Here is a 23,417-nt window from a genome sequence, read left to right as displayed (position 1 = left end):
TTATTTCATTCGAAGTACCTGGCCTATTTTCTTGCCCAGATATTGTACTAAATTTTTTGTTTTCTCTTTAATTACCTTTCGTTAGTACTAACTAGTCGTGGTGGTCAGTAAGTAAGAACAAATTGAATTGTTAAGTCGTTTCCTGTAGTTATCAAGTGTCGCCAAAAAACGCCGGTTTCAGTTATAGTAAAAAATAAATTAACCCTTTCTCCCTCCTTCCTTCACCTTACTAATAACTGAAGACTTCTCGACCTACCAGTTAAAATAAGGTAAGAATTTTTTTGTTATTATTTCCATACAGTCCGCTTTAAATTCGATTGCGTAATAGACCAGCATAGCCCAATCGCCACCCCATAAGTTTGGTCCTTCGAACCGGATCGTCTTGAATCAATTTCGTTGTTGCTTTGCCGGTTCAAGATCTGATCTATCGTATTTTTCGCATTGGATAAATTTATTTAAAATTATAATTGTAATCGGTATAGTATATTTGTCGTGTTAAAATCTAATTAAATCGTAGTGTACCCTTTTTTTGTCGTGTATCGAAAAACCTTGTTCTTCGGTCGACTATAGTTGGAACATTGAATTCGTGTTTTTGCTTCTGAACCCATCGCTTAGTGAAATCGATTTTGATTAAGTAAATATATTTGATTTGGATATGTTGCAAACCTAAAAATAATTTGTTTGGATTTAGTTTAATAAAATTTTAGTAATTGTTGAAAAAATATATACACCTAACTACTATTCTTGACATATTTTGGGTTTTGTTCCATTTTATTTCTTCATCATTGATAATTTTTTGAAAGAATTTCAATATTTATTATTAAACATGCCTAAAAGTCAAAACGAACTAAAATTGGAGCGATTATGCTCTAAACGTGAAACTATCTTTCGTAGGGCTCAATTATGTTACGATGCCGGGTCGGCCTTAGAAAAAGATCCAGAAAATGCCTCAAAAATGCGTAACTTTGCAGTTAGATATAGTACTTTCGAAAAAACTCTATCAGAATATGAGGAAATTGTTCAAGATATCGTTATATTAAAACAAGAGATGGAGCCAGATGCTGGCGTTGCATACCATACGCATTTAGATGCATTTTATGATCTCTACTCCAATATTGAATATTTAGCTTCATTATTAATAAATAAACCTGCTGTTTTGAGTAATAATCCCAATAGTACTAATAATTCTGCTATTAAAATGCCCAAATTTGAATTAGTTAAGTTTGATGGTGAAGATATATCTCTGTGGCCTGTTTTCTATGAAAATTTCAAACAATTTGTTCATAACAAAATAGAATATCCCAAGTCCGATAAGCTACAGTATTTGTTGAGTTGTATTTCCGGGAAAGCCTTGAAAAGCTGTAGCTCAATAGAACCCATTCCTAATAATTATGACATTATTTGGAATATGCTTGTTGAAAGATATAATGATAAAAAATATTTGTTTAATCTCTATATGGATCGAATTGTTAATTTTCGCGGTTTGCAATCTAATAATCCATCATATTTGGAAATATTTTTTGGAAAAGTTTGATACTAATGTTTCTGCACTAAAACGATTAAATCTCGATAATTTAGATGATCATATTTTAACTTATTTAGCTATGTTAAAATTACCACAAGATACCATAGATTCATTTGATTTAATAAGAAATAATAATGATTTACGAGTCTTGTCCTAGCATTCATACGAGTAAGACCTGTGCCAAGTATAATTAAAATCTAGTTTACCTTATCAGTAGTAATTAGTGTATTTGATTTCGATTTAATAGTGTATTTTAAAAAGTGATTTCTGGACAAAATTTGTACGTATTGCTTTCTTTATATTATTAAACCATTATAAATTGTATTTAATTTATAAAAAGTGCATACCAGCGGCTGGTTTCACCAGTTTGCTGGTTCTTGCTGACCATCCAGCATAATGGCTTTGAATGCAATTCTGATACCAGAACCATTTAAAGAAAAAATATAACACGAAGCTATTGTCTGTATCTGCATGACAAGTACAAACATACACAGTAATCCTACAGTTTCTACCTCAACCATGGCCCTTCAAAGTGCTACAAATACTCAAGCTACTACATCAATGTCGTACGTAAACGCTGCAAAATCTTCGCCGAAACCACCATCCCTACCTAGAAAAGAGCAAGCCATAGTCCTTCACGCAGAAGAAAACCTTAAACTTCTAGATTACGTTAAAGCTATTGGTGATGTCATCGGACCAAAAAATATTTCCTTTGCTTCCAGAATCTCAAATAATAGAATCTGCATATATCTAGCCAACCCAAATCTCGTTGATCAACTTCTGAAGTCCCACCCAACTATCCAAATCGGATCCCTAATTTTAAGTATTAGGAAACTTGTCTCCCCGACAAAAAGAATATTAATCTCGAATATCTCTCCTTATATTCCCCACCAACTTGCAGAAAATGCAATCAAGAGTCTTGGTCTTCAAATAGCCTCCCCAGTGTTTTTCCTTAGAGCAGGAATTCCAGGTGATGAATATTCCCACATCCTCAGTTTCCGCCGCCAAGTGTATGTCTTTTCACCCTCTGATAATTTCGAGCTTCACACCTCCTTATTAATTTCATTTGAAGGCAATGATAATAGAATTTTTCTTTCAACGGACAAGATGGAATGTTTCGTATGCAAACAGGCTGGACACGTTGCGTCAAATTGCCCCAATACTTCATCTGACAATGTGTTATCACAAAATTCTACTCTTTCTCATGACCCAACTCCCACTACCGAATCAACGCCACAGCAACAGCATACACAACTTGAGACAGACAATGTGTTATCTCAAAACTCTACTATCTCTTATGACCTAACCACCACCACCGAATCTACGCCACAGCAACAGAACACACAACTTTTCTCCCATACTGAATCACATCAAGCTGAAGACGGTGATCCAAACAACATAAATATTCAAAAACCTTCTTCAATTTCTTCTACTCCTCAAACCCTACTGCCAACTTCTGAAGCGAGCAAAATAATTCCCACCGAAGAGAACACTCCCACTAAAAATCCATGTGAAAAAACCTCTGAAGTAATGGATCAACAAGCTTCACTCGGAATCATAGGAGAATCATCCAGTACATCTGTGAAAAGAAGTATTGACGAAACGTTATCCCCTCCCATCGAAAATCTGAATACTAATAATCCAACGTTTGCTCTCCCTCAAACACCACGTCAAACCAACATCCAAAAGCCCAAAAAACCTAAACGCACAGCACCTACTCCTGACGCACTTAAATTTTTCATGAATAAAAATTCCACAACACTCCCATTAAACTATGATCAGCTAATAATGCTAATTGAAAATACCCAAGGTAACAATTCACCTATAGAAATTATCCAGGAATACACAACCGATCTCCCCGGTTTAATAAACCTATTAACCATATCTTACCCATACCTATCAGACAAAACTACGAAACATCGCTTCACCCGACTTAAAAATAAATTGAATCACTATCTAGGTAAAGATATCACTGACAGTGAATTATCTTCCTCCGATGCCTAATTTTCAACTCTATATTACAGTGGAATATTGATGGACTGTTCCATCGTTTACCCATGCTTCAAATCATCCAATCAGAATACTGTCCAGAAATAATTTGCCTACAAGAAACTAACCTTAGTCCAAACACAAGTTACAATTCTAAGCAGTTCAATTGTTTTAGAAATGACAGTAGACTTCCCAAATATTTCAGTATTTTTTCTGCTGAACTTTATGCAATACTCAAAGCCCTTGAACATGTCAACAAAAACAAAATACCAAAATGCTTGATCCTAAGTGATTCACTCGGTGCTTTACAAACTTTAAATCATGTGTATCCTAAAAACCCCCTAGAGAAAATGGTAAAATCTGAACTAGAAGAGGCTCAAGAAAATTCCAGACGCATTACCTTCATATGGATCCCATCTCATATTGGTATCGATGGAAACGAAGCAGCAGATCAGTGCGCCCGTAAAGTGTCGGAAAGTGTCGAAACAGAGGTAACGGAGTGTCGAAATCTCGCGAGTGACATAAAATCGTACTTTAGAAATCTAATCACTTGTAAATGGAACCAAGAATGGAAATATTCACAGACATCTTTAAGAACAATCAAGGATAATGTTTACCCGCGGCTATCGAGAATACGAGCCCGAAAACTTCAAACTGTTATCACACGTCTGCGTATAGGTCACACAAGATACACGCACTCTCACCTGTTTACAAGAGACGATCCCCCTAAATGTGAAATTTGTGACGAAATAAATAATGTAAAACATTTTTTAATTGACTGTCCACTTTTTGCAAATGAACGAATTAGATTCAATATTCCTAACAACATCAACAAACTTTTAGGCACAGATGGTTACTATGACAATATCGCAAACTATTTAAAATGTATAGGGCTATATTATAGAATCTAAATTACTGGAAGTTATACCTACACTGTATTCTTAATTTAAGATACATACTGTAATTATAGATAATAATATCGATAATTATTTAAAACTCATAGAATTATATTATAGATTGTAAGTTATTGGAACTGTACTCCTACACTGTATTCCCGCTAATCACCTCTTGATGGATGCGGTAAATTTTCAATAAAAAAAAAAAAAAAAATAATGATTTACCCGCTTATGATGATTTATTGAAATTTTTACGCCAACGTAGTAAATCTCTTATTAAAAATGATAGATCAAGGAATTCCAAAAATAATTTTTCGTTTCAAAAACCGAACAAATCGTTTCATTTGCAAGAACAGAATACGTATTCCTCCATAGATTGTGTTGTTTGTAAAAAAGGCCCACATTTAATTAAAGACTGTAAGCACTTTTTAGGGCTACCATTTGAATCCAGATTTAAATTAGTGAAGGAAAATAATTTATGTTTAAATTGTTTTTCTTCAAAGCATCGAGTATCCAATTGTCCGTCAAAATTTTCTTGTGTTGTGTGCAAAGCTAGGCACCATTCCAAGTTGCATAAGCCAAATACTACTCGGCCTAATGAGAATGTTCCATTTCCCTCCACTAGTACTGAGCCTACCTCTGGTTATTCTGATAATCCTTCTAGTTTACATGTCCGCCATTCTAAAAATATCGCAAATGAATCAGAATCGAGTTCTGTTAGTCTGTTTGGGACAATAATGGTTAAAGTTGTTGATAAATGGGGTAGTGCTCACAAGGTTAGATTTTTGTTAGATAGTGGTTCTTCTGCTAATTTTCTTACTTTTGATTGTTCCCGAAAATTAGGCCTAAGTTATTCGAAATTAAATTTGACAGTTTCTGGTATAGGAGGATCAACCACCCCGATAGTAGGTAAAACCAACATTGTTATCTTTTCCCATTTTGATAAAAAAATACAATATCCTATAGAAGTGTTGCTTATAGACACAATCTCTAATAAGTTGCCAGATCAACCAGTTGACAAAGACTGTATTAACAGTATAGAACACTTGAAATTAGCTGACCCGAATTTCTTTTTTCCTGGCAAGATAGATGGTATTTTAGGCTTATCTGTCTTTTCAAATATCATTGGTTGTAATAGAGTGTCATGCGAAGATTCTCTATCAGCTATTGAGACTAGTTTAGGTTATGTAGTCATGGGCTCAGCTGCACCAAATTTTGAAAAAATCCACACATATTTGTCTTTCGTCTGTAACCCTTTGTTGAATTTAGATTCCTTGGTCGAAAGAATGTATGAATTAGAGGATTTGCCCACTGTTACTAATAGTTCATCAGAAGATGAAATTTGTGAAAATTTATTTTTAGAAAATGTATGTAGAGATGCAGATGGTAGATACACAGTTTCATTGCCGTTCCAAAATGATCCTAATGTACTGGGTGATTCTTTTGTTCTTGCTAAAAATAGATTGTTGTCCTTAGAAAATCGCCTAGCACCAAACCCAGAACTTAGAAAACTTTACTGTGATATCTTTCAAGACTATTTAGACCAAAAGCACATGAGTTTAGTTCCCATTCAAACCATTGATGCGTTGTCGTATTATATTCCCCATCATTGTGTTTTTAAATCAGATAGCCCTTCCACTCCTTGTAGAATAGTCTTTGATGCCTCTATGAAAACTAGTAAAGGACCGTCATTAAATGAAATTCTTTATAAAGGTCCAAAATTACAAAATAATCCTACCACAATATTGTTGAATTTTCGTCTTTTTCCAATCGCAATTGTCGCTGATTTGAAACAAATGTATAGGCAGGTTAAAGTGGTTGAATCTCATTGTTCGTTTCAAAGAGTTTTGTGGAGATTTGATACCAATGATCCTATTTCTATTTTCCAATTAAATACTTTAACTTTTGGAGTAAAAGCCTCACCATATCTTAGTCTCAGGGTAATAAAACAATTATGTAATAACGAATCTAAAAGTTTTCCTGATGCTATCATCCCAATTTTAAGAGATATGTATGTAGACGATTTTATTAGCAGTTTTCCAAATGTTTCTGAAGCTATAGTTACACACACTCAGTTAGTGAATTTGTTTCAAAAAGGTGGTTTTAAATTAACCAAATGGATGTCGAACTCGAACGATCTACTATCGACAATCCCCGAACCCCTTCAATTGGTCAAAACCAAACAATTTGATAAGTCAGTCTCCAAAGTGTTAGGATTGCAATGGGAAGAAAAATGTGACAATTTTAGTTTTGGGTTAGAAATACCCTCATCGACCCGTTGTACAAAAAGAAACATGCTCTCACTTGTTGCTCGTATGTTTGATCCCTTGGGATTCCTATCTCCTATAACCCTCTTGCTTAAAATTTGGATAAAGAAACTTTGGACTCTAAAGGTAGATTGGGATAGTACCGTACCAAAAGAAATCGAAATAGCATGGGAAAAGTTTCAAAATGAATTTCATGTCCTATACAAAATACAAATTCCACGCCATATAGCAGTTACACCTAATTCGTCGTTGTCTTTTGTAGGATTTTCAGACGCAAGTGCTGCTGGATACGCAGCCATTGTTTATTCCAGGGTTGTTAATTGTACAGGTCAAGTTAAAGTTACTTTACTGTACTCTCAATCTAAAGTATCTCCAATGTCTAAAATAACTCTTCCTCGATTAGAGCTTTGTGGAGCGCTTCTTCTCTCAAAGCTTCTTTCACATGCTATTGAAACTTATTCTCCTAGACATAATATTGATAAAATTTTTGCCTTAAGTGATTCCATGATTGTATTAAATTGGATAAAGTCCTCAGAGAAAAATCTCAAAATATTTGTTCAAAATAGAGTTGTTACAATTCATAAGATGGTTCCGTCAGAGTATTGGTTTTTTGTTCCTGGAAAGGAAAATGTTGTTGATTGCGCCTCTCGAGGTTTGTTTCCTTCTTCGTTAGTCAACCATTCCACATGGTTTACTGGTCCAAATTGGTTACTGTTGGAGCCAGAATATTGGCCTATTCAGTCTGTCAACGGACAGGAAATTATGATTTGTGATTCTGAATATAGATCACAAACCTTCTTTGGTAATGTCACTCGTGTAATTTCTCCGCTGTATACTCTTATTGAATATTTTTCCAGTTGGTCGAAACTTTTAAATTCCACAGTATACGTATTGAGATTTCTTAGAAAATTGTCTTTAAATAAACGGATATCTCTATTTGATTTAAAAATTGCAGAAATTGAATTAATTCGAGCTGTCCAGCAAAAGCATTTTTCTGAAGAATATAAAGCCCTTTCTCAAAATCTCGTTGTAAAATCTTCCATACGTCGTTTGAATCCATTTATTGAAAATGGAATAATTAGAGTAGGTGGACGTTTGTCCAACTCCCAATGTAGTTTTGAACAAAAACATCCGATTTTGTTGCCCAAAGCCGATCCTTTAACCATTTTGTTAATAGATTATTTCCATAAATTGCATTTACATGCTGGAGCGTATTTGTTGCAAAATCTTCTGAGAACAAATTATTGGATACTATCTAGTCGTCAGGCCATCAGAAATAGAATTTGGAGATGTAATCGTTGTTTTCGTCTTAATCCTAAACCTACCTATCCTATGATGGCTGACTTACCCGCCGTAAGAGTCAATCAGGCAAAAGCCTTTTTACACACTGGTGTAGATTATACTGGTGCGTTTTCCATTACTATAGGAAAATATGGGTCTAGGACATTTCGGCGTCGCCGTTTCGGCGTGGCCATTTCGGCGTGGCCGTTTGGGCGTAGAGCCGTTTCGGCGTAGGCCGTTTCGGCGTCGGCCATTTCGGCGTCAGAGATTTTATTTTAGTTGACTAAATACCTACATTGGAGTCTATTAGTAAGACATTAGATTATACCTACGTTACTTTTTTAGAAATTTAAGAGGCTCTTGATTTATATCTATACCACACTAAAAAAATATATTAAATGTTATTTTTTCCAACTTTTGTAAATGTAAGCTATTTAATTGCACATAATTAATTAAAAAATTAATATATTATATATATTATATATTATACAGTACAATTTTCAAAGGAGGAAGACCTAACCCTTCGGTCCAAACCTAACTTTCGGGTATTATTTTACATCTTCTAAAATTAAAATGTCGAAAATTGTTCTCCTGACTCTACATTTTTTGTTAAAGAAAATTTCAGACTATCATACATTAACAACTATTTTTTTTCTCTCTCACTTTCATGTGACCAATGAACTCCAATGTATTTAAATAACTATATTAAAAGATTTTTTTCCAAAAAATTGCCTGACCAATAAACCTCAATGTAGGTATTTAGTCAACTAAAATAAAATTTCTGACGCCGAAATGGCCGACGCCGAAACGGCCTACGCCGAAACGGCTCTACGCCCAAACGGCCACGCCGAAATGGCCACGCCGAAACGGCGACGCCGAAACGTCCCATTCCGGGAAAATATCGTGGCGTAAAAACTCAAAAGGCTTACGTATGTTTGTTTGTTTGTCTAAGTACGAAAGCCATACATCTTGAATTAGCCTCCTCGCTCTCTACAGATTGTTTCTTAGCCACTTTCAAAAGATTTTTATCTCGTCGTGGAAATTGTAAGGTTTTATATTCAGATAATGGCACAAATTTTGTGGGTGCCAAGAGAGTCCTCGATGAAATATATCAATTAACTACTTCAAAAACTTATAAAGATGCATTCCAACAGGAACTTAATAATACCAAAATTTCTTGGAAAATGAACGTACCTTATGGCAGTCACTTCGGTGGTATTTGGGAAAGCAATATAAAAAGTGTAAAACTTCATTTAAATAGAGTTGTGGGGAATCAAATCCTTACTTACGAAGAATTTTTAACTGTTCTGACACAAATCGAGTGTCTTTTGAATTCGCGTCCTCTTTGTGTTCAAAGTAACGACCCTGAAAATCCAGTCGCGCTGACTCCATCGCATTTTTTATGTACAGAACCTTTAGTGTCATTACCCTCGATGGATATTGATCTTGATAAAAATATGAGTACTTTGAAAAGATATAAATTATTAGATTGCATTGTTCAACATTATTGGAAAAGATGGCATTCAGAATATTTGTCTTCTATGCAGTCTCGTTTAAAATGGAACACTAACTCGAACCCTCCCAAAGAGGGAATGGTAGTTATAATAAAAAATGAAACTATCCCACCTTTACAGTGGCCTCTGGCAGTCATAGAGACTTTGTATCCTGGAAAAGATGGGATTGTTCGAATCGTAAAAGTGCGAACCAAGCACGGTAGTTACATGCGCCCAGTCGTTAAACTGTGTCCTCTACCCAGTCAATAAACTGGAGAGGATTTTTTTATTTTATTTGATAGTTAAAATTTTAGTTTAGGGTGATGGGTTCATGTGCAGACTTAGCATATTAAAATTAAATTAGTTTTCGTTGATTTTTCGTTTATTTTAAAAATAAACTCGGGGGGGCAGGATGTTTTGGCCTCATTAAATTTATTTCATTCGAAGTACCTGGCCTATTTTCTTGCCCAGATATTGTACTAAATTTTTTGTTTTCTCTTTAATTACCTTTCGTTAGTACTAACTAGTCGTGGTGGTCAGTAAGTAAGAACAAATTGAATTGTTAAGTCGTTTCCTGTAGTTATCAAGTGTCGCCAAAAAACGCCGGTTTCAGTTATAGTAAAAAATAAATTAACCCTTTCTCCCTCCTTCCTTCACCTTACTAATAACTGAAGACTTCTCGACCTACCAGTTAAAATAAGGTAAGAATTTTTTTGTTATTATTTCCATACAGTCCGCTTTAAATTCGATTGCGTAATAGACCAGCATAGCCCAATCGCCACCCCAGTATACGATATTCGATATTACTGTAGGCGTCGCAACGCAGGAATGTTATGTTATGATTAGAAGACGACTATTCTCAAAACCTGGACAATTAATTTTAGAGCGAAGGAGTCGGCTGTTGGGAAAGCTTGTACAAAATATTTTATTTTTACATTATAATACATAATGACCTCTGAGTATATTATGTCAAATATGTCAAGTGTTTTTTAATGGATATTTTGATTCGCTATGTATGTTTATGGTATTGTTCGTAATGCTTATAAATCCAATTTTAAAAAAAAATTACAATTTTATGTATGTTTTATTTTTTATATACTCCTTAAAACGACCCTCAGTTCTAACTGCAAGACGCAAGAGTCTCACAGGCTTAGTCTTGTTCTTGCTCAAGTCTTGCAGTGTAAGTCTTGGTATTGGTCTTGCTAAAATTAGGCGGTCTTGGTCTTGGTTTTGGTCTTGCGAAAACTCAAGAACAAGACCAAGACTGCAAGACCAAGACCGATTTTGGGCACCACTAAGTAAGGAACTATTGGACAGAACTAGAAGTATAATAAAGAAAGAGAAGATCATGTAAGGCGAATGACAACAAATACAGTAGTAAAGACGTTAAGAGACAGTTCCCCAATAGGAATACGATCATTAAACTCTGCAGGCACATTGAAAAAGAGAGAGTCAAGTTTTAAAAAAAAGAAGCAGAAGAAGCGGTAGGATCTTTTGTCTACTTTTGTATTTGTTGTCAATATATAGTATATTTTATATTCTTCTAGGACTTCTGATTTATTGATACAATTCTGAAGTAGATCATTCAATAGAGAGGTCTATCTGTTCTGTTTTTTATTAGTTTTCCTACTCGATTTCCTGGACCTGGCGCATGGCGCTTCTTTTTCTGAATTTAAATAAATTATAAAATAGCGAGAAGACATAAATTACAAAAGCTAATAGTGTCCAAGAAATTCCATTGAATATGCGATTCGCTTAGCCAAAATCTGTGCCAGAGCTGACTGGACTAACGCAGTTTCTTCAGATGTTCAATATTTTTTAAACCGTTTGACCATTCTTTAGGAAATAATCGAGGTCTCGCTGGTCGTGAGCGTGTTACTTTACGACCGATCTTTATCATCCATGGCAATATCGTCTTTTATGTTCGCTTTGAGGTAAATTACGCGATATATTCAATTATATAAGAGAGACACAACTAATAAATACTTCAGGTACGCACAAAAACCATTGTCCAATTGTCTAACAATTTAATTATCGTATATTCTTGATTTTAACTGAAGTTTTCAGTGAGAAATATCGTATTACAAATAATAACTAGTAGACCAGGAAGGATCTGTTTTTAGGTGGATGTGAGAGGTGGCATTCGGATTTTTGCGGATAAAGTTAGGTGATAACTTCGTTAATAATAATTGACTTATGCTCCTTCTCAAATATGCCCGGAACATTAATAAAAATTAATAAAATATTAAAAAATTTCAAAAAATTTCGTTATTTTTTCTACTTTCTTTGCTTATAACTTTAAAACGATTCATTTTGAAACAAAGTCGTATAGGAATAAAACAAAGATAATTAAATTTAATATAAATTTATAAAACAAAGATAATACTTTTAATTTTAGTCACTCGTAACTAAATAAAAGCGTTTCCTAAAATTTTTTTTTATATTTTTTTATTTTTTACTTTTTAGTCTAAAGGCCGCGTCCCACCATCAAATAATTTGATCAAACTGGTTTGAGCAAACTGAAAGTGACAGTTAGTGACGTCACATCCTGAGTGTTCATTGTGGATAATAATGAAAAATTTTAATTTTAAATAAAGTACAAACAAGTTAGACAACTCAATACAAAAAATTTGATCAAACTAGACTGATAGTGAGAGCACAGATTTTTAGAATTTCAAAAAAACTGCAATTGTGACGTCACTTTGACGTACTTCCCGAGTTTGCTCAAACTGTTTGATCAAATTATTTGATGGTGAGACGCGGCCTTAACAGTTTTCAAACATTAAAATATATCATGTTTATTAAAATATATGTATAAAACATAACATGATTAACAAACATCAAAATTAGTCGGAATCGGCAAAAAAATTTAATCTCTATTGTCTATTTATGAAGCATAATGTAAACAATTAACGTAAAAAGCGAAATTATGTATAGTTCATATAACTAGCTACAATCTCTAAAACTTTCAAGTTTTTTCATTGTAAAAAACAAGGGAATTTAAGCATTTTCCATTAAAATCGTGTTTTTTATTTAAACAATTTTTTATTTAAACATAAAATTTTTTTTATTGACTATTCGTGTATTGTTCCTGCGAATGCATATGTCTGCAAATTTTCATTCATTTTCATTGAAGAAAAGGCAGTCAAATTAACGTCTAAATATTTGACACAAACGATTGAACTAGAGAAAAGTGTTTAATAATAAATTACATACATTCTTCTTTTTTGTCAAATAATTTAATTAAAAAATTATTTTTGGACACCCTGTACAACTAATTATATAAAATTTTATATAACTGAATAAAGAATTGAAATGACCTTTCAAATGAGCTATCGCATATCCCCTATTCTCATTTAAAAAAAATCATCGATTACGTCATCGCGCCCAGATGGATGACGTCACTAGTATGACATATATGCCAAAATATCGTAATTTAAAAATAAAAATCGACCTCTTTCGGGATTTTTCCTTAAAGTCGCCTTTTTACGAAAAAGCGAATTTATTCCTTTCATTTGCATCGTACTGTATATAAACAAATATATTTGTATGAGTGTTCAAAATTTAAAACTTTATTGTTTATTTATGACGCATAACATAAACAATTAACGTAAAAATTGAAATTATGTATAGGTGATCTCATTAGCTACAATCCGTAAAAGTTTCAAGTTTCTGCATTGTAAAAAACAAGTGAATTTAGGCCTTTTTCCATTAAAATCGTTTTTTTTATTTAAACAATTAATAAACATAAACAAAAATTTTTTGTTGTCTATTCGTATATTGTTCCCGCAAGTGCATATGTCTGCAAATTTTCATTCATTTGTATGGAAGAAAAGGTAGTCAAATTAACATCCAAAGATTTGACGCAATCTATTGAACTGAATAAAAGCGTTTAACAATCTTAAGATAACATGCTAAGAATTTATTTTGTATACAAAAATATTTTATTATATTATTATTCACAGGTTTATTTTCACATTTTCTACACCCACTACTGCAAATTGGTGTAACTTACAAACAAGGTTGGGGTACAAGTGTACCCCAGGTAGCATTCCAGGGTTCAAGTCGCCTTTTTACGAAATAACGAATTTATTCCTTTCACTTGCATCGTACTGTATAAACAAATATATGAGTGTTCAAAATTTAAAATTTTATTGTTTATTTATGACGCATAACGTAAACAATTAAAGTAAAAAGTGAAATTATGTATAGGTTATATCATTAGCTACCATCCGTAAAAGTTTCAAGTTTCTACATTGTAAAAAACAAGAGAATTTAGGCCTTTTTCCATTAAAATCGTTTTTTTTTATTTAAACAGTTAATAAACATAAACAAAAATTTTTTGTTGTCTATTCGTGTATTGTCACCGCGAATGCATATGTCTGCAAATTTTCATTCATTTGCATGGAAGAAAAGGTAGTCAAATTAACATCCAAAGATTTGACGCAATCTATTGAACTAAATAAAAGCGTTTAAAAATGTCTTAATTTAACACCCTTGATGAAAAATAGCAATAAATATAAAAAAAAAGGAGGCAAAACAAGCCTGACTTTATTCAATGTTTTTCCATCACTTAGGTTACACTTGGAACCTTCCTAATTTGCTTAGAAAATTGTTGTAATGTGCTAAAACTGTCCACCAAATTTCACTAAAATTGACCTACTAGATTTTGCATAATAATTTTGCAATCTAAACTTTTTTTAAAAAATTAAAATTTTTAAAAATCTTGCACAACAAAAACTAGAACATACAAAGATTTGTCAATTTTTTTACATATAAAGAAGCACTCACTCCACCTATCTAATGCACTTTACAGAATTGAAATTGGATTATTTAAGCAGCCTCAGCAATGTTTTAAATTTATAAACAATTTTTTGGCTTAAAAACAAATTAGTGCTGTGTCCAGGAGGGGGTGATACGGGCTCCTTTATTTAGATGGACTTACCCAAGTTTTTTTTTTATGTACTTTGACCCGAAGTACACGAATTTTTTGGGAAACAGTTGATCCGGATGTCTATAAGATTGTTATAAACAAAGAACTTGAGGAACTACATAACATCGATTTTTCGCAAAATTAAACATTTTTTTTGTATTTCTTGGGTAATTCTAAGCAAAAAATGTTCTTACAAGTTTTTTCGTAGGATGCATAGTTTTCGAGATAAAAGCGGTGGCACATTCAACAAATCGAAAAATTGCAATTTTTCAACGAGAATAACTTTTGATTAAAAAATAAAATAGAAATTTTGCTGACAGCATTTGAAAGTTTAAGTCAAATTATACATGTTTTAATTATTTGCATTGCTAAAATTTTTTTATTATTAAACAAAGCTATTTGTTTATAAGCCAAAAAATTGTTTATAATTTTAAAACATTCCTGAGGCCCCTTAAATAATCCTATTTTAATTCTGTAAAGTGTATTAAATAGGTAGAGCATTTCTTTATATTACGTAAAAAAATTAGCCAACTTCTAAATGGTCTACTTTTTGTTCAGAAAGATTTTAAAAAATTTGAACTTTTTTAAAAACATTTATATTGCAAATTTATTATGCAAAATCTATTACGTCGATTTTAATGAAATTTGGTAGACCATTTAACTAAGATATAATAATTTTCTAAGCGAATTACTAAGGTTCTAAGTGCCACCAAAGTGGTTAAGAAACATTGAATAACAACATGCGTATTTTGCCCCCTTATTTTGTATTTATTGCTATATTGCAGAAAAGGTAATACCTTAAGACATTTTTGACCAGTCGTATATTATACAAAATTCAATTATCTTTATTTTATTTTTCTACGACTTTGTTCCAAAATGAACCGTTTTAAAGTTATAAGCAAAGAAAACAGTAAAAAATCGATGTTTTTCGAAATTTTTAAATATTTTAATTTTTTTAGTAATGTTCCAGGCATATTTGAGAAGGAGCATAAGTCAATTATTATTACTGAAGGTGTCACCTACCTCTTGTTCACTACCTTTTTTGCAATTGTTAATGTTTCCGCTCCATACGTGAGTACAGGTAACACACATTGGTCAAAGATTGTCCTTTTGAGGCATATGGAGCTCACATGTCTGGTTATCTCTGCCCAACCGAAGTTCATGTCCCAAGTAGGTACATACTTATAAGATGCAGTTTGCTCAATATTCCTTTCATCAACAACAATATTACGATTTAGCACCAGATTAGTTATTATTTGCGTCTTGTTGATGAGTCTTTAATCCAACCTTTAAGGAAGCGTAATATAATTTTTTCAACATTATTATTGCATCATCCATACGATCGGCTATATATATATATGTCATCTGCGATCTTAATTCATAGATAGAATTCTTTTTAGTTTGTAGTGCAACTATGTTCTGAAATACAAAACGAAAGGAAGAAGTGTAGGATGACGATGACGTAGTCAACAAAAGTCCAGGAATAAAGAAGACTTTTTATAAATAACTGAATTTGATTTGTCGAAATTTTGTCAAAAAATATTGTGACATTTAATAATTTGACATTATTCTTTGAAGTGTATTATAGTCAATGAACTGTCAATACGGATGGAATAGGCAGGAAGAAAATTAATGCAGCCACGATACAAGAGAGAGGTCCTAGAGAGAGACAGACAAGGTGCTGGAAACTTTGACAGGCCATGTAATTTGAGTTGCCTATATCAACTTAAATCGGGGAAATATAAAAGTAAAATTCTAAATATAAAAGTAGCATAAAAACATAATCAAGGACTACTTCTTCACTTTATATAAAACAGTCACTAATTTAGTATTTAAATAGTTTTAAAATTATTTAACTCCCAAATACTTTAGGAAAGTAGGTATTTGATTTGATAAATACAAATCACAATTCTGAAAAGTATTTAAACTGATTTAAACACCAAGTATGGTACTCTGTACTCTATTTATTCTGTAAATACAAAAAAGTATTTAAATTTTGAAATATATGTACTACCAATCAGCCCTGAAAATTAAAATATGAGGTCCATTCACCGAACTGTCAATACTGATTCAATCGGGTCCATTTATATAGGCAACTCAAATTACACGGCCTGTCAAATTCTCCAGCACCTTGTCTGTCTCTCTCTAGAACCTCTCTCTTGTATGTTGGTGACAATCTCGCTTCACTATTTGATTGGGACAGGGCCATTCCATCCGTATTGACAGTTCATTGATTATAGTATTTATATCGTGTACAAAAAAGAAATCAAAAATGATATTCAGAATTGCCACGAAAGGTATAAAGGTACGTTAAAATTGTTATTTATTGACAAACTGCGTATTTTGTTCCCTTTTTTCTTTTTATTTATCTTCTCGATACCCTTCTCGCGCCCATACCTTTTTTAATTTCTTTCTAGCACATTTTTCGGCAATTTTTGACAATTTTGTTTAATTTATCATTTTTTTTGCAGACCTTAAATTTACTGAACCTTGTGCGTCCTTGTTATTACCAGCTCAGAAACTTAAATGTCCAGGAGCATGTCAGTTACACACTACTGAGAGAGGCAGGAATACCAGTGCCTAAATTTGGGGTAGCAAAAACAAAACAGGAAGCTAAAGAAATTGCCAAAAAGCTAAATACAAAAGACCTTGTAGTTAAAGCACAGGTTTTAGCGGGAGGACGAGGGAAAGGAACATTCAAAAATGGGTTTAAGAGTGGAGTGCGGATGGCTTTTACGTAAGTTTTTTTCTGCTTGAACTGTGTATCAAAATAAAAAAAATACCTATTTAAGAAGTGACATTAGAATTATAATTTACGAAGTGTAGGTACATAAAAATAATTTCGATTCTGTTTATGGGGAGCAGAAGTTTAGATTTTTGCAGTTACTCGAGCGCGTCAGATTATCATATGGGGAGAAACCTTGTACCCTGCAAATGTACCTCTACCATATACACACACCGGCAAAATTAGCCGAACACGTTAAAAATGAGTCATGTTTGATGTCTCGTATTTCATAAACCAGTGGTCCGATTTGAGTGATTTTTTTAGTATGTTATAGCCTTATTATTTAAGAATATCGTTGTAATAATATTGTTGCTAGACAGGTAAATACCATTTTATACCGGGTGTACAAATCATACTGTGTTTTTTTCTTAAAGTTTGGAACACCCTGTGGAATATTCTAGCATATCAAAAGTATTAGAATTAATGCTAGATTGTAGACTTAGGCTTGCTTAACATTTTCCTTTTCGATTCATTTACTTATGTGAGATAATAAAAAAGTTATGTGCGTTAACATCTATCCATGTTTTTCATCAATAAATCCTCATAGTAGGGGAGGAAAGTATACTAAATTTGCAGTTACTCGAGCGCTATGAAGAGTATGTGCTAAAATCCGAAAGAGGTTAAGTTAAGTTTTCCATAAAGTGGGGGACTTTTCATTTTTTAATTTAATTTTCCATTTGAAACAATCATTTTTCTCCGATTATAGCGCTATCTATCCATAATTCGAATAAAAAAGTCGAATAAAAGTTGCTTATTTTTACGTAAAGAATCCAAATCTGCAATAAAAATTGGGGGCTCCTATTTAAGATTTTAAATTAAATCCCCCACCCCACCTCCGTGGGGGCTCATGACACCACACGGAGAGGGGTGGGGGGTAAATTAAAAATTATAAATACGAACCCTGCGATAATTTGCGAAATGAACATCAGATCGTAAAACTGCAAAATACACCTATTCAATATTTTTCAAAAATCTACCGAATGGCACTAAACACGACCCCACACGGAGGTGGAGTGGGGGGTTACATTAAAATATTAAATAGGAGCCCCCAATTTTTATTGCAGATTTGGATCCTTGACGTAAAAATAAGCAACTTTTATTCGCAATATTTTTTCCTATTATGGATAAATGGCGCTAAAATCGGAAAAAACGATTGGTGGAAATGGAAAATTAAATTGAAGAATGGAGAGTCCCACACTTTATAAAAAACTTAACTTAACTTTTTTTGGTTGTAGCACCCACTCTTCACAATTCACTGCAGGTCTCAAGAACGCTCGGGTAATTGCAAATTTAGAATACTTTTCTCCCCTACTATGAGGATTTATTGATAAAAAACATGGTTAGTTCTTAAAGCACATAACTTTTTTATTTTCCAACATATGCAAATGAATCAAAAAAGAAAATGTTAAGAAAGCATAATTATACAATCGAGTTTTAATTTTAATATTTTATATATGCTGGTATATTCCACAGGGTGTTCCGAACTTTAAGAAAAAAACACAGTATGCTTGTTACACCCGGTATAAAATGACATTTACCTGTCTAGCAACAATATTATTACACCGGTATTCTTAAATAATAAGGCTATAACATACTAAAAGAATCACTCAAATCGGACCACTGGTTTATGAAATACGAGACATCAAACATGTCTCATTTTTAACGTGTCCGGCTAATTTTGCCGGTGTGTGTATATTGGCTCGTAACACATGGGGTTTCGTTAAGGGGGTCCGAAAAAAATCTATCCTTAGAAAAACTAGAAATTGTCAGATTAAGATTAAGATAAGATAAGTTAAGTACATGCAAAAGAGTGTATATGTTACGGTAAGTAGTAAGTATGATTAATTGGTAAGTAAGTATTTATTAGTATTTAAAAGACAGCAAGAATTTTTCAATTGTCTCTAGAAAATGCTTGAGTAATAATTAGAAAGACGGTATAAAGGTAATGGTAGGGGAGCCAAGCGGGAATTTTTGCAGTTACTCGAGCGCGTCAGATTATCACATGGGGAAAAACCTTGTACCTGCGTAAATGTGCCTCTACCATATTATATTGGCTTGTAATACAGAGGAGTTCGTTAAGGGCAGTCCGAAAAAAAAGGTATCCTTATAAAAGCTCGAAATCGTCAGATTAAGTAAATTAAGTACATGCAAAACAGTGTATATTTAAAAAATCTGACGATTTGAGCTGGGCGTAAGGAAATGGGCGAATCAAAAAGTTTCACAAAAAAAAGCGAATATTTCGAGAAATAAAGGTCAGATCGAAAAACTAAAAAATAAGTTCTCAGTATGTTTCAAAAATCTATCGAATGATACCAAACACGATCCCCTACGGAGAGGGGTGGGGGGTAAATTTAAAATTTTAAATACGAACCCCGCGATATTTCGCGAAATGAACATCAGATCGAAAAACTGCAAAATACACTCATCCAATATTCTTGAAAAATCTATCGAATGGTACCAAATACGACCCACACGGAGGTGGGGTAGGCGGTTACTTTAAAATCTTAAATACGAGCCCCAAATTTTTATTTCAGATTTGGATTATTTGCATAAAAATAAGCAGCTTTTATTCGAGATATTTTTTCGAATTATGGATAGATGGCGCTATAATCGGGAGAAACTATTGTGGGAATGGAATATTAAATTAAAAAATAGAAAGTCCCACTAAAATGGAAAACTTTACTTAACTCTTTTTGGTTTTAGGACCTACTCTTCACAACCCAGTAGGTCCCCATAACGCTCGAATAACTGCAAATTAAGCATACTTTCCTCCCCTACTATTGCCTTGTATTTAGTAGTTTAATTGATGACAAACAGTAAAATCATAAGACAAATTCTTAAAGTAAAAACGGATAATTTTCAAAATCGGATTTGTCTTCTACTTCTTAATTTTTGACCATTACTACAAACCTAAATTGACAAATAAATTTACGGACTGTGGAAGCTTTCAATCTGAAGGTACTGAGAAAATTTAGTTGAATGGGTTTATTCAAACGTGGCCGAGAAACTGAGCTTTATATGACAAATATCGAATAGGCTGCATGAAATGACATACCTGTAATAAAAAAAATAGTAGCAAATACCTAAGTGCTTTTAAGAAATACGTCTTAATTAAGAAAAAGAAAGGCTAAGAAAGTATCAGAGAAAAGAGTAATAGCAGATGAATTATTTATTTTGGCAATTAGCTAAAAATAAACCAAAGATTGGTGTTCAAATGAGTAGTGATGCGCAATACAAAGTGTTGCTTCCTGATAAATACCTCTAGCCACTATTACCCAATTCCTATCCTCACCTCCAAGTAGTTTGGTTTAATTACACGGGTGAATCCCGGTGGTCATCTAAACATTCCGTATATGTATTTGGCACCTAGGAGTTTTCTATTGGTTCTTTGCAGCACGCGGTCATATTTCAACCAATACGCGGCGAGGTGCCAAACGCATATACGGAATGTTATTCGGTGCGAAATTCACATATGGAATGTTAAATATTCGTGGACGGAAAAAGATAACTTTTTATTAGTCAGTTAAAGGGAGATTGATTTTAAAATACTTGTTAATAGACCTGGATCCCGCGTAAGAAAAAAAAGTTGATTAATAGCAAGCTGAAAATTTGTTAATAGCTTAACGGTGTCTAGTCGGACAAACATTGATGCACGGGAACACTGAAACAGGGGAAGTTTTAACGGTGGAGCATGATAAACGTGTCGGCCTGACAAGTTTATGATGGTGAAAAATAGCAAGTTGTTTTTAAGTTTATTCAATAGCCAGCATTATATAATATATAAAAAATGTTTGTCCGACAAAAAGGTTGGGCATTTTAACGAGTCCGACACGTAGAATATGTCACATTACAGGAACTATGTTGGTGATGAATAGCAGTCTGATTTTTGCATGAGAGTTTAATGAAAGGTTAAAAAAGCAATTGGAAGATCTGTCGGACAAAATGAATGGGAAATTTTTCTAGTCGGACATTCTAAACATGTAAGATATAGACAAAAATGTTGGTGATAAATAGCAAGCTAATTTTGATTTGTTTATGTACAAATTATATTTTGTAACGCAAAAAGTTATATGTCGGACAAAAAGTTTGGGCAAATCGAAGGAAATAAATAAAAAACATTTTTTCAGAATGACTTAGTCACATATTGATAAAGCTAATTTAGTTGTATATTATTATTTATATTCACATATTTTCATGTGCATATAATATATACATGCACACTCCAAAAACAGTGAGGTAAGTATCAATGCATGTATATATTGCAAAACAATTATTTTTTTGGGTGGAGTTTGTTCTAGATATTCCCAAAATGACAATAAAAAATGTCAAAGAACATGTGAAAGCAATCTCTTAGGGTTTTCTAATTAGGCGCATCAGAAAGTACGGAAAATTTCCTACAAAAAACGTTGTATACATTTTTTTCCATACTCAAATCTTAACCCTGTAAACGACATTTAAAAATGTGAAGAGTCTAAAACCTCGGTGCTTATAAGAATAGACGTAAATATGACACATTATGCTTAGAAGTATGTATTAGAAGTAGAGATGCATCAAGTCAAACTAGTTTGATTTTACTCAACAAACTTGACTTGACTTGAAAATCAAACTTTTTGTATAAAAAAGTTTGACTTGACTTGATTTCGATATCCGTAGGTTTGACTTGAATTCAAACATCTTCAAACAGTTTGAAAAGTTTGAATATTACGCAACGTGTTTATTTGTTCAGTGGCGGCTCAACGGGAGGGGAGTAATGGGGGGGGGGGAAATCCCCTCCTCGAACAAGGTCCAAAAAATTTTTTTTGACAAAATTCAATAAACATAGAAATGTATTGGCTGATACGATATTTAAACCGCAGACAGACAAATAAAACCCAATAAACGCGCCAGTTAGGATAATAATTATTAAGAAAGCTTATAGCGTCTTATAGTATGATACAATTGATCCAAATAATGGCATAAACCAGACATCCAAAGTGAAAATTATCATCCAACACCAAATTGTTCTATATGGTCCACATAATGTTCAGAAAAAAGTCACACCATTTTGAGCGTCGGGTTTGAAGGGGAGAGGGGGAAGAAATCATTAAATTCGTAGTTTTTTACGTTTTTCGTCAATATTTTTAAAACTATGCGGTTTAGCATGCAGAACCTTTTATACAAAAATGTTCTACATTCAATTTGAAATAAAAAAGGCCCAATGCATAATCCTTCTAAAATGAACGGTTCCAAAGTTACGGAGGTAGTAAGTATAGTATGACTGGTCAAAAAAAGGCCTAACCCAAAGATCCAAAGTAAGAGTCTTCCTCCAACACCAAATTGTTCTATATGGTCCACATATTGTTCAGTAAAAAGTTACACTATTTTGAGCGTCCGGTTTGGAGGGGAGATTGGGGAGAAATCGGTAAATTAGTAGTTTTTTTACGTTTTTCGTCAATATTTCTAAAACTATACTTTAGCGTAAACAATGTTCTATACAAAATTGTTCTACATAAAATTTAAAACAAAAAAAGGTCCTATATATAATTGTTATAAAATCAACGCTTCCAGAGTTACGGAGAGTGAAAAGTGGATGTTTTCAATATTTTTTATATTTTTTGGGCAATTGATGATGATTTTGGGTGGTGAGGTTGACGTTTCTTCAAGGGCTTATCACTAACATGCCACTGAAATAGCAAATTTTATTTACAAAACACAATCCTGTTAAAGAAAATTTCTTTCATCAGTAATAATATTATAAATTGCCCACTAAATATAAAAAGTATCGAAAACTTACACTTTTCACCCTCCGTAACTCTGGAACCGTTGATTTTATAACAAATACATATGTATAGGACCTTTTTTTGTTTTAAATTTTATGTAGAATCCTTTAGAAACCGCATAGTTTTAGAAATATTGACGAAAAACGTAAAAAACTCCGAATTTACCGATTTCTTCCCCCTCCCCCCCCCCCCAAACCCGACGCTTAAAATGGTGTGACTTTTTTCTTAACATTATGTGGACCATATAGAACAATTTGGTGTTGGAGGATAACTTTCACTTTTTTGGATGTCTGGGTTTGGGTCAGCCATATAGACCTGGATCCCGCGTACCAAAAAAAAGTTGATTAATAGCAAGCTGAAAATTTGTTAATGGGCAGCCGGAGTGATGACGTAGAAGTGTCAATTTTTATTGACATATGTCATGTCAGAGTTTTCCAAACAAACGTTGTTTAGTGTGGCAAATTTGTATTTTTTATTATTTTTTCAGTT

The 23,417-nt window shown here is 33.0% G+C and overlaps 2 protein-coding genes across 2 annotated transcripts in view; both read left to right on the top strand.

Annotated features, from left to right (window-relative positions):
• The first annotated feature begins 826 nt into the window (after positions 1 to 826).
• Positions 827 to 1,534, top strand: LOC126892848 (uncharacterized). The gene has a single exon (XM_050662651.1). It carries the CDS (start codon positions 827 to 829, stop codon positions 1,532 to 1,534), a length of 708 nt encoding a protein of 235 aa, XP_050518608.1.
• A 15,001-nt stretch (positions 1,535 to 16,535) lies between these two features.
• Positions 16,536 to 23,417, top strand: part of LOC114331418 (succinate--CoA ligase [ADP-forming] subunit beta, mitochondrial-like) — a 31,085-nt gene continuing 24,203 nt past the window's right edge. The window contains exons 1-2 of the mRNA XM_050661941.1: positions 16,536 to 16,689; positions 16,856 to 17,121. Coding sequence (XP_050517898.1) covers positions 16,657 to 16,689; positions 16,856 to 17,121 — 299 coding nt within the window. The 5' untranslated portion in view covers positions 16,536 to 16,656. The remainder of the gene's footprint in view (positions 16,690 to 16,855; positions 17,122 to 23,417) is intronic.

This window comes from Diabrotica virgifera, chromosome 9, assembly GCF_917563875.1.
Source record: "Diabrotica virgifera virgifera chromosome 9, PGI_DIABVI_V3a".
Taxonomy (NCBI): domain Eukaryota; kingdom Metazoa; phylum Arthropoda; class Insecta; order Coleoptera; family Chrysomelidae; genus Diabrotica; species Diabrotica virgifera.
The sequence above is the reverse complement of the archived record's forward strand: the minus strand, read 5'-3'. Positions and strand labels throughout refer to the sequence as shown.